This window comes from Carya illinoinensis, chromosome 3, assembly GCF_018687715.1.
Source record: "Carya illinoinensis cultivar Pawnee chromosome 3, C.illinoinensisPawnee_v1, whole genome shotgun sequence".
NCBI classification, from domain to species: Eukaryota; Viridiplantae; Streptophyta; class Magnoliopsida; order Fagales; family Juglandaceae; genus Carya; species Carya illinoinensis.
This window is the reverse complement of record NC_056754.1, coordinates 45,156,920-45,169,415: the sequence shown is the minus strand read 5'-3', so window position 1 is coordinate 45,169,415 and position 12,496 is coordinate 45,156,920. Positions and strand designations below refer to the sequence as shown.

The following is a 12,496-nucleotide window of genomic DNA, read 5'->3' as shown; positions in this document are numbered from 1 at the left end:
TCAATTTTTATTCACATAGTTTATATACAAGTTCTATTTATTTTTTTACACTTGTTATGAATTATTGATGATAAGATTCATCTTAAAATATAAATGGAGCATTCATGAAGGATCACCAAAAATCAATAATTTTATTGAGTATATCATAAAAGATCTATTGATTCTTTAAGATAGTTTAAAAAAGTGATACGTGTACTAAAAACTCATTATGATTAATATACCTGAAGTTGCATAATTGTGTAGAGAAAAGTCACGAAAGAATATCTGCTTTAAAATGAATACCTCGAATATGCTCTTGAAGTAGCAATATCGAGTGCTTTAAAATAAATATCTCGAATATGCTCCTGAAGTAGCAATATCGAGTGCTTTAAAATAAATACCTCGAATGTGCTCCTGAAGTAGCAATATCGAGTGCTTTAAAATGAATACCTCGAATGTGCTCCTGAAGTGCAAAAGTTTATAAGATATTCTAAATTTATATCTTGCTTTCTAGTGGCTAAGCAAAATAATGAACTTTTATTAAGAAATCATTAGTCACGTCCCAATAGTTCCACATCATTTCCTGAAGTGAATGATATTGGATTTATATCATTTTATTCCTTGAAATGAAGAGAATGATGCATTTTATTCAAAGAAACTAAGAGATTGGACGTGCGTTGTAAATATCTTTATAATACTTTTATGATTTTGGGCCAGAAGTTCGTATTGGAAAAACTACCAGCTTTCTTTTTGAGATGATATTATACAACTATTGAATCAAATATTATGATGCATCAAAAGTGATATGATTCAAAATATTTGTATGTTTTTCATGATTATCTTGATCATCCAAAATCAATTACGATAAGTCGAATAAATTTTTATATGGATATCCATGAAAGAACCAGAAGATTCTTTTACTATAAAGTCTTCCCACCAGGAGTGGAAAGAAAAATTTGGTAGAAGCAAATAAAATGAAATAATTCAATGTTATCTTGATTATCATAGGTGAACTGGAAGTTCAGATGATAATTAATTTATGGATGTAATAAGATAAAAATGTCTTATATTCTAGCTACTAAAATTTCAACAAAGATTGAAGTCCCCGTAGGACAATTAAGAAATTTAGCAGTCTAATGAACATAAGACATGCCTAAAAGTATGTGAGACCTATTGATACAAAAGATAAATCTTCCCGAAAGAGAAAAGCACAAATAAAAGGAATTGGTGCTCCTAAAGAAGCCGTACCCACAAAACAAGCAATAAGATCCATTCAAACTTTCTGTGCACAATTCTCCCATAAAAACTCTTGAAGAATATAATCTTCCTGAAGAGTGCCTCATGAAAAGATTTTTCATAAAATGTCTTCCCTTGAAGAGGGACATGTACCTGAAAATAAAGAGATCTCAATACATTTCATGAATATTAGAGAAATTGTAGATAAAAATAAAACCGTTGTCGACAACTTATTTTCATATGAGATAGCATTACCAGAAGTAATGAAGAAAGTGAGTCAAGAACCGTCGAAAAATACCGACATAAAAATATTGGCCAAAATAGAAAGAAACAATTCCTGAAGAATTGATATCACTAGTAAAATGTGATACATATAGATTTGTAGTCCAAACACCTACGAGGTGATGCTTGTTGAATATCAGTGGGTATTTGTATAAAGAAAAGAGAGTTTAGATATGCATGATTCACTACATATTTATATGGATCATTAGATCATTACACAGATATATATATATATATATATATGAAAATCTCTAAAAGATATAAAATGCCTGAAACTTCTAATCTAAAAATGTGATATATAAATCACAAGTAGGTTTCTCGCAGAAACAATATTGATATGCTTTTAAAGTGGTTGCAATTATATTGAGGTTTTTATTAGCTTGAAAGTTACCGAGAGTTTGGATATCAATGATCAACTGCATATTTATATGGATCATTGGATCACAACATATATATGAAAATCCCTGAAGGATATAAAATATCTGAAACTTCTAATCTAAATACATTCAGAAATATGTATTCTATTAAATTTCAAAAATTCTTATATGATCTAAAACAATTCAAACGCATGTGGAACAAGATATTTTTCATATATTTTCAGTATCTATATTAACTTATTACAGTTTATATAGATGATTTAAATATCATTAAAGTTTCAGAAGTGTTCAAGAAAACTGCACATATTTAAAATATAAATCTGAAACTCTTGCGGCTTCAATGGGGAGATGAATGATATTATTAGTTCTGAAATACCATCTCTTAAAAGCAATTAGTATTTCAGATTCATATTACAGTTTTGTAAGAAGTGTGTATTGTTAAAGGAGAAATAAAATGGAGCACACAGAACATCTACCAAAAGATAGAAACACAAATATGAATATTTGTAAAATATTATTTTATTATCTCGAAACAAAATTACAGAAATTTGAGGCTCTTCACCTCATTCTTTAAACGATCTTACTCTTCAAAAATCTACATGGCATCCCTATCAAAAGGAGTAGACAATCGAAAAGAAGATTTAAACAAGGATTTTAAATTCCTATTTTTTTGCTTTATTGCTCCTATATTCATGTTGGACTCTAGAAGAAGTCGCTGAAGGATAGAAATATTCTCGTGGAGTTTGTTAACCCCACAAGTTTTGGATTATAATCGCTGAGAAAATGCGACAATAGTTGATGAGTATTGGGTACCGAGACTCACAAGCTCGTAGATAGCTTCATTATCTGACTTATTAGTCAAATCATTATTATATTGCATTATATCACTTACGGTAGAAGCAGAAACAAGTGGTAAACGAGGTGCAGAATACCTCATATATTGGTCATGAAAAGATTGCTGAGTCATTGTAGAGTAAGAATGCAGAAAGAGATTGCAGAGTAAGAATGCAAACTACTATTATAGAAAAGTGAAGAAAATGAGATGCGAATCAAGATAAGCTAAATATTTCTTTTATAGAGAAAATTATGACAAAATATCTCTATTGGTTCACAGTATCTCTCTACAAGAGACAAAAGATGTAGCATCATAACTCTGCAGCGCCTAACAGCTCAGAAGAGTTAAAATCCTGCGGTACTTGTCTGGTCTAAAAAGATGACCATCGTTTTTGTTAAAAAAGGACGAGTCAAGTGAGACGGACTTGCTGGGTGGAGAGAGTAGTTGAGCTTGCATAAGTTTAGCGAGTAAATTTTGATGACTTCTCCACTAACTATATTATTTATAAGAACTCCAGAAGAGCACAACTCTAAAAGAGTAGTGAATTTAATGATCTTGAGTCAATATGGTGAATTTGTTTACCAAAATATTATCAACTACATCATTTAAAGAATTAGTACACAATATTGAGATGCATCAACGCAAAGACCTTTCACTATAAAGTCTTGAAACACTTTTATATGAACAAAACTCATCTCCTGAGTACTCCAAAGGTTCCTCAATCATTTGATGAGCAGAAAACATTCATTTCGTCCTTATGAAAACGATGAACAAATTCTTGGTTCTGAAGTACCTTATCTTAGTGCAGTTGAAGCCCTGAATATGTGATTATTTTATCAACATAGATCAAGTCCATAATTAGTTGGATATACAGATGCAGATTATCTTTCAGATCCACAAAAGAAGATCATTGCAATTCATGAGGAGAAATGTGAAATTGATGTCAAGCAGATACGGTCAAGTAATAATTTGGCAAATTTATTCGCTAAAGCATTACCAACTGCAACATTTAAGACGATTATGCAGAACATTGGAATGCGGAGACTTGAAGACCTATTATCATGCACTTTTCAGGAGGAGTAATATCTTGAAGACTTGTGCTGATTGTACTCTTTTTCCTTCGTTAAGGTTTTTATCCCACTGGATTTTCCTTTACAAAGTTTTAATGAGACAATCCTAAAGCAACTGACGGTACACATGAATATTATACTCTTTTTCCTTCATCATTGGTTTTTTCCCACATGGTTTTTCCTTGGCAAGGTTTTAACGATGCATATTCTTTAAATATAGTCATCCAAATAGGAGTGTTATAAACCAACTTGTATTGTATGATTATATTTAGTCGTCATAATTGACTAGGTCTTAGTCATCAATTAAGATATTTGTACTCCTATATATATGGGTATCTTTCTAGGTTGATTAAATGGAATAACAATTCTCTCTCTCTCTTGAAGGCTCTCTCTCTTTTTAATAATTTACAACATTATATGAATTGTTTCTTTATGCGTTGATGTCTTTTTTATATGAAGAAGATAAAGATGAATGTATAATTGTTTTAAAAACGTTGAAGATTTTATTTGAAGTGGGCGACCCGAATATAAATAACGGGTAGTAATTCTCCTCCCCTCGCGGGTACAGGGCGATACACCTTCATTGCAGTTTCTTTTTTTTTTTTTTTTTGATGGAAATGTGCTTCATAGCTTTCATTCATAAAACGAAGTTACAGCTGTGACATATAGTCAACTAACGCAACTGCTCAGGAGCTTCCCCGTCAACAAATTCCTTTGTGACGGACCTTGTCTAAACTTCTATACCCTCTCTCCTGACCGCAGTCAAGAGAAAAAGCGCTCTGTCAACACAGAGCTAAATCAACCACTCTTCCGGAGAAGAGGGGTACACCCACGCTCCACCCTCCCTAGGAGGAGGAGCACAACAACACTCTCTCCTCTTAAAGAGGAAGAGTACCAACACCTACCTCCCCAAAGGAGGAGTAGGACAAAACCCACCTTCCTCCAAAAGGAGGAGCGGGACTCTAACCATACTATATTATTAATAAAACTAAATACAGACTAAAAAACCAAATACAAGCTATAGACTACGAAAACTAAATACCGACTAAAAAAACTAATAAACTAAAAACAGACTAAAACAGACTACGAAAGGGCTGCAAGCTAAAGGCCCAAGCCCAACGACCCGGCTTGTAGGCACAAGGGGCCCGACCCGTTAGGGTTTCACTCTGTTGCCGCCACCCCTCGTCCCCTGCATCGTCCCTGTCCGTTTCTCGCCCAGCATCATAGAGCTTCCATCAACAGACGGTTCTGAGGACAGCCCACGCCGCATCCACGCCGCACCTGAAGAAAACTCTGGACGTCCCCGCACCTGAGGACAGCCCACGAAGCCTCCCCCACGTCCTCGCAGCTAAACAGCCTCCCCAGCGGCCCCCTGCACCACTAAACAGCTCGTATCGCCCCTGCTCAAGCCGAGAAAACAGAGCAAACCGCTGCAAGAGCCATCGTCAGCCACTCACCCCAGAAAGCACTGGGGTTAGCCGAGGGCAAGCCTTCCACGGCGATACAGCGCCCTCCACCGGGAGCTTCCAAAAACCAACAACCCGATCCAAAAAAAGGAAACAGAAAGAAAACAGAAACAAACTAAAGGCACAGGCACAAACGACATGAAACGGAAAATGGAGAACGGAGAACGGAGGGGGGAAGAGAAGGAAGGAAGGAGCCGAGGACTCGGTTCCCCCTCTCCCCCCCGAACGGGTTCAGAAAGCTGGGTTTCTAGAGAGAAGGCGGACGTTCTCTCTCTAGAGCGATGAAGACTCTCCAATTGATCCACTTCCTTCATTGCAGTTTCGAGCTGCACTTCTTCTTCCTATTCTTCTTCTCATCTACTCCTTTTATTCTTCTCCATCTCCTTCTTCTCCTCCTCTTTGGTGCAACTAGTCGCTATAGTGGACGGACATGTAGCCGTGAACGAACCTGGGTCTTGCATCTACAACAAAAAGTTTCAGATCCAAAGACTTTTGGTCAGATTTGTGTTGAAGGTCTAATCTATTGACCTTTGATTGGGTTTTAGATGATTTTTTGGTTAGTTTTTATTATCAATTGGGATCTGAATTTGATATGTTATGGTTGGTTAGTATGATTTGGATGCACGGTCTGCAACTTCGTCAGTTGGATTGGAGTTCCACAAGTCTGGTTGAGAAAGGGGGGCGCAAAGCAGAGGGAGGTGGCTACACATTGTTTAGGATACAATTAAATATGACAATAAATAAAAAAAAAAAAATACCCAAATCAAATATCGATTCGGAGTCTGATAATGGACCTGCAGGTTGCAGAGATTCAATTGAGTAGGTAGATCATTCATGAAACTCTGAACAATATTGCTGGTGAGGGCGTAAGACAGACATCATCAAATTTAGTACTTGTACCTTATCCTTAATGTTTCATCTGCCACGTACTGCTTTACTAAACTTTGGTCTAACACTTTTGAAGTCCAGAGAACCAAACTTAAGTAATCATCATTTCTGCTTCTTTGAAAAGCAATCCTTTCTAGATTGATCCCCCAAAATTGTCAATGAGTCTGGACTGACCCCATAAACTGATCCTAATCGATTTTTCAAGTCAGATTCTCAATGGCTCAAGCTCACACCCACTGCACTAGGCACAGACCATACCTATAACTCCTAAATAACTCACCAACATAAGTAAACGCACCAATAAATGATGGTAATACTGGGACAAGTGCTTCAGAGATTCATGAAATATCACACTTCAGTGATTTTTCTGATTCTGCAGTAGGATACTTCTAGTGACAGGTGAGTCTATGAATCATACAGCTTACTTGTTATTTCCCTACAGCTTACTTTTACAGTTACCTGAGGTCCCTATTGCCGACAAGTCTATGAATCATAGTTTTTGTTCTCTACCGGGGACTCTCCCAACTGGTTGGAAATTATTGAACCATACATTAACGGGACAAATCCAAGAAGATATTGCTTTTGAACTGTTGCGAAGGACAGATCCATGGTTGCTTTGCATTGTCCGAGACTTCAGACAATGGGACCATAATTGTTTTAACTTGTTTGGGCCAGTCAATGCCGTCTCTTCTGCTCTATTTTCGCTTTCATTAATAGAAGATCTTGAGGATGAAAATGTCAGTCTCTTTCTTAAATTGCAATGCACCACCACCACCCCTCGTCCATTTATTTTTTTGTCTTAAAATCTTTCCCTTTTTTTTTTTTTATTGTCTTTGTTGTAACTGGGGGTCTGTTTAGAAATTCCACCCCTAGTCCATTCATGTTAATGAAACAATTGTTTTTTAGGGAAAAAAAAAATGGACCATAATTTTCAATGATCAACTCGTGAGCATTTGGGAGTTGGGAACCATTCAAAGACCCTATAAACCCTAGGATTAGACCTCTAGATTCCCTCTCACAAATTTGTAGACATGCTAGATGTTCTTTATGGTCTCCTTCTATCATCACAAGCCCTTTTTAAAGCAGAAGGGTCAGATACAAATATGCATGATACTCTTATTGAAAAATTCTACGTAGTCATTTTTTGTATTTTTTTTTTATGTATTTTATTAATGTGATTGGTTGCATTATTTTTTAATATAAAATAATTACTTTGACCAATTGTTGGAGTATGTAAAGAGTACGTAAAAAATTGACTATATGTATCAGAACTTATTCTGATTTGCACAGTTGGGTCTCTGTATGGTGAAAATAGATATTCTGATTTTGAAAGAATAAAGCAGACAGATAGCTCCTAATATCATTGAACTTTTATAATCTAAGATTTGCAGAAAAGCAAAACATCGATCATTAGGTTAAAGTGGTCTGGGACACCTAAAGGAAAAGGAATGTGGTCCAAAGGTGGAAGATGATGGATGCAGTTTTGGAAAATAATCAGCTAGTTCAAGCTCTCCCAACTCTCTATAATTGAGCTAAGTTTTGTCATCTTACTTAGAGATGCATGATCATTCTTTATTTTGGGGTTAGCAGATTCATACATATTAACACCTTCAGTCACCATCAAGGTGAAATAATTGGACCCAATTTTATGAGTATCAAGGGAACATGCAAACTGCTTACAGTATACGGAAATGAGATGTAACATCTTGCACTATCAACCGTCAAATTTGCACGTGTCGTCTATTCAATGGCCCCAAATCCAAAGCACTTTGTAGCCCAGTACGTGGTCAAAAACTCCCAAATAATAAACAACTCAGTAGGAGATAGGTGGTGATTTCGAGTAAGCTTTTATTGCATTTCTATTTTTCTTATCTTATTTAACTTGAAACCTGTCCTAATTACATCTTATGTATACTCTTGAGCTGAGTATCAACAAAAGTGAATGGTTATTTCCTTAGTTTATGAGATGAGTAGGATGTCATTGACTGAAGACTATTTAGAGTTTATCAACAGAACATGCCACCATTGTTGATAAAGGTGATGTTAATGATGATTAGATGCAAAAGAGGGGAAAGGGAAGTAATAAAATGTCAATTTAGCCATTAGGTGAGGTGAGGATGGAGATTCCCATTGGTTTTATGAATCAGACAAAGGACTTGGTGACCGATTTGATTGGTCTGTGATATGGGTGATCATCCAAGGGTGATTGAAGAGCACAGGAGGCAAGAGAGAGAGAGAGAGAGAGAGAGAGAGAGAGAGAGAGAGAGAGAGAGAGAGAGAGAGAGCAGGTGGGGCATTCCAGTATTTTGGGGGGGGAGTCCGAAAATTCTTACAATAATAGAGCCACTATGAATGGCTCTTGATTTGATGATTTAGTGTACCAAAACACATAGCCCCAGGAAATCAAATCTTTTTTTTTTTGTGGGGGGGGGACTCAGCAAATATGTGGTCACTGGAAAACTTAGAGCCTTAAATGATGTGATTCTGTTTTTGCTTGTCTGGTTTGAAAGGAAATGTCACAATTTCATGTCGTAACCATTTGATTTTCCATATCTAGCATGGATATGCTCTGTAGAGAAATGTAATGGCAGCAAGTGGGATAGACCAATGGTGCTGTCAACTAAGAGCAAATTGTCTTCAGTGTATGTCTGATTTTTAACATATTATGAATGGAATGGGACCTAACATTCTAATGGGTCCCATCCAAGAGAGCTTCTGTACAAAATATTAATGTAATCAGAGGACCATAAGCATCTCCAATTCTGTCTCATTGTAAAGGACACTTTGGTTACTGCTCTGATTGACTCCTACTGGAAAATACAGCAGGTGAAAGATACTTCATGGGGAACCTAAAGAGTAGTGGTTCTATCTCATTTTCATGTGACCAGCTCATTTGCCTTTCCAAGTACTCAAAGGTCTAATCCATTTCAAACAGAAGAATGCCTCAGAATTTTGTTTTGATTCCCTCTTAAAGAGTGATAAGGGCTTGTTTTGATCCAAGAGCACAATGTCGTGGGCAGTGTAACAAGCCTCGGGTCAAGAAAAGGACCTGGTGAAGAGGCTCGAAGCTGGAAAGAGCCGGTTTCATCGGATCCTGTCGTTTGGACGACACAAAACAAAAGCACACTTGGGTGATGAGAGAGAGAGAGAAAGAGGTGGGATCCAAAGCTTTCTTGTTCTTTTCTTTAGAATATCAAATGTCAAACACAATCTCAGTTGGTTTGCTTTGAAGCTAAATGGATCAAATGAACAGCAAAACTGCGCTCACAAACAAAGAGAACCCAACAGAAAAACAAAAAGGAAAATAAAAATTAAAGGATATTCTTTAGTTCTTACAGTGCACCTAAAAATATTGCCTTCTCTCTCTTTCATCCTTCATAATTTTCCTTCCTTTTCCTCCCATTCTTACCCGCTCTAACGAAACAGATACATGCTTTAGATGAAATTGAGAATGATATTATAGGAACCAGTTTCCAATAATAAATTAAAAGAAAAATCACCAAGTGTCCTAAACCTTAACCTCAACACAGTGATAATGATGAAGAAGCCTATTGGCCTCTCTAAGACCACTGAGGTAAGCTCCATGCGTTGTAGAATAGTGGGTTCTATGCGTTGCTTCTCCTGCAAACAGAATTTGAAGTGAAGGCGAAACAGCATTGTCATGTTTTGGCAGTGGCTCGGCCATCGTATCCAAATCATCGCCACTTGATCCAACTGCAACATAACTGTAAGACCCCAAAAATAAAGGATCCGTACCCCATTTGCTCTTCAATATTTTGGTGACTTTCACTTCACTTTCATGACAGTTTTTCATAGAATTCATGTTCCCATTGCATAGTTCACGGCTGTTTGAGTTGTCTTGCTTGTGGGGTTGTGATAGAAAGCTTGAGATTGTTGTTGAAACCCCATCAATGATCTGTTCATCTTGGAGTGATTCAAGCTCTAATGCTTCTTTCCCTGCAAACCAAGTTAGCAGGACACTGGAATTGCTATAAATTGGCCACAGAGTAGCTGTCCTCCTCATCCACCAAGGTATTTTTTTATGCCTGAATTCCGAGTCAGGTCTATGGAAAACCATTTGGAGAAATGGAAACTTGTTGAAATCATCGCCTTCCACTTGCAGAAACAACTTGTTGACAAGGCCAAAGCCGAGTCTTGATATTGCCTCAGACTTAAATGAAGGCAGGGGAGGACTGAACAAACCTGAGTCTTCCCCAATTCCGGCTTTAAGCACTCCCAATGAAACCGTGACAATAACATGATCTGCCAACATATTGGAACCATCACAGAAATGCAGCTTCACTGGCCTAGCACCATGAACTTTCTCCTTGTCTGAAGACCCATGTTCTTCAGGCTGCCATTCAATTCTTGTGACCTTTCGGCCTAACTGGACTAAACCAGGTGGTAGAACAGAAGCTAGGGACTCGATTATGCTTAAGTAGCCTTTGGCAATGGTGATTTCTTCACCAGGAAACATACGATATTCGCTTTCTGCACTATAATCTAAAGATAAAAGATCACCAGCTGATGTATAAGTCCTCTGGATGTTCTCATGAATTGCAAATACTCCTTCTTCAAGCATCCTTCTGCTCCAGTTACCATATCCTTGGAGCTCTCCCTGGTCTTTCTTAGAAACCCAATAAGAATTTAGTCCTTGTCGTAGAAAAGAACCGACACTGAGCTTTCGTTGGCCACCATTGCTTGCAGAAATCTTCAAAGCCTTAGCTGAAAGGTTGGAATAATCACTGCCTGCACGGTCTTGGATTGACTTTCCTTGAGCATAATCCATCAGGTTCTTGAATAGGGTCGCCACAGGCTCGACAATGGATGGCGTTAGCTGAAATCCGCCTTCAGCAATGGTGGTGGGCTCGTCAGGGCACGAGTCCATGCACTCCCATGGCTGCTCAGACTCCAGTGCATGGCTTTCTCGAGCAATTTGGTAAATTGGGCTGCCTCCAATGCCATGGATCCAAGTTGCGCCCATCTCAATCCGGTCACCACCAAACTCAGAAGTGTTGATTCTGCCACCAATTCTACTCCCACCTTCCACAACACACAGCTCAAACAAGTCTTTGAAACCAGTGGCAGTATAGAGCTTGTTTGCAGCTGTAAGGCCGGCCATTCCTGCTCCAATTATCACAATTCTTGGCTTCTTGGTCCCCATTGTTGCTTTTCTAGGAGTCTTCACAGGCATAAAAATAGAGAGAAAAATATCAGAAAAAGATAGAGAACTGAGTGAAGAACTATAGGTGAGATTGAGTTACTGAATCAGAGATTTATAAGGTTTTGTGGTATGTAGTTTCCTGAGCCAATGGTTTACTTCTGTTTTTCGTTTTTTTTATTATGTCTAATAAAGACAGGGCTCCACTTTTCTTGAGTCTACCATTAATATTGCATATCTCAATACCATATAGATCATTCCCTCTCATATAAACCTTTCATAGTCCCCCACAATCCAATTTTGATCAGAATATCACAGACTCAGTTTTACTTTATGAAGGCCAGTTACTCCTTTACCAAAAAGAAAAACAAAAACAAAAAATCTCAAAGCAAAGTTACCAAGGAAAAATGAAAAATAGAAATATATTGATGCCGAGAAACATAAAAGGTTGAAGGTTTCTTTCACCTACCTCGCCAAGTAGATTGGGTTGGGGGTCGGCCCACCAGCTGAGCAATTCAGCAATGGTTCTGAACTTCTGATCAATTAATGGACCTTATTCTTCACTAAATAGATGGACAAGCCCTCCACGAAGAAAATTACAGTGGTTGGAATAATATTTTGGACGCGTTATTGCTAAAATGGGCCACGAACACTTTCCCCAATGGTTAATATGTAGATTTTTATTCGATTTCTACAAGTTTAATGTCGTTTCATCTGTGATTTGTAGTTGTTGATGTCGTTTCATGGACAGCGTTGGCATATTGCCATATATGCATGTGCGTATTGATTAGCTTCCGAGTCATTCAACGCAATTGGAAAGCCACCTCCAACAGGGCTACCGTACGTGACTCAAACTCAGGATTTTTGGCTTTGATATCACTTGTTGGACTCTGAGTTGTCAATTCACCTAAAACCAATTGGTGTTAAGAAATACACGCTCAAGCTTTTTATGACATTCAATATCGTACCTTGAAGATTTATTTTTAAAACGGTCGCAAAAATTGATATTATAGAAAACCCCAAAATATGGCATTTGCACGATGCCAAGTGGAAGAAAGCAAACTTGCCAACGGCCTGTAGCATGATGGGACAAGACTCACGTCTCTAAATTAGAGATTATGGGTTCGATCTCCCTCCTCCAATGTATCAAAAAAAAAAAAAAGTGAAAGCAAACTTAAGAAATACACAACATTGCACTTATC

General features: G+C 37.4%; 1 protein-coding gene across 1 annotated transcript; it reads right to left on the bottom strand.

Moving 5' to 3' along the window:
• Nucleotides 1–9,289: 9,289 nt before the first annotated feature.
• On the bottom strand, nucleotides 9,290–11,910 carry LOC122304364 (probable polyamine oxidase 5). The gene is made up of 2 exons (XM_043116591.1): nucleotides 11,764–11,910; nucleotides 9,290–11,315 (listed from the first exon to the last, which is right to left on the bottom strand). Exon 2 carries the CDS (start codon nucleotides 11,295–11,297, stop codon nucleotides 9,642–9,644), a length of 1,656 nt encoding a protein of 551 aa, XP_042972525.1. The 5' UTR covers nucleotides 11,298–11,315; nucleotides 11,764–11,910; the 3' UTR covers nucleotides 9,290–9,641.
• Nucleotides 11,911–12,496: the final 586 nt, after the last annotated feature.

Coding starts and splice junctions, on each gene's coding strand:
- LOC122304364 (XM_043116591.1), bottom strand. CDS start 11,297: ATGGGGACCAAGAAGCCAAGAATTGTGATAATTGGAGCAGGAATGGCC.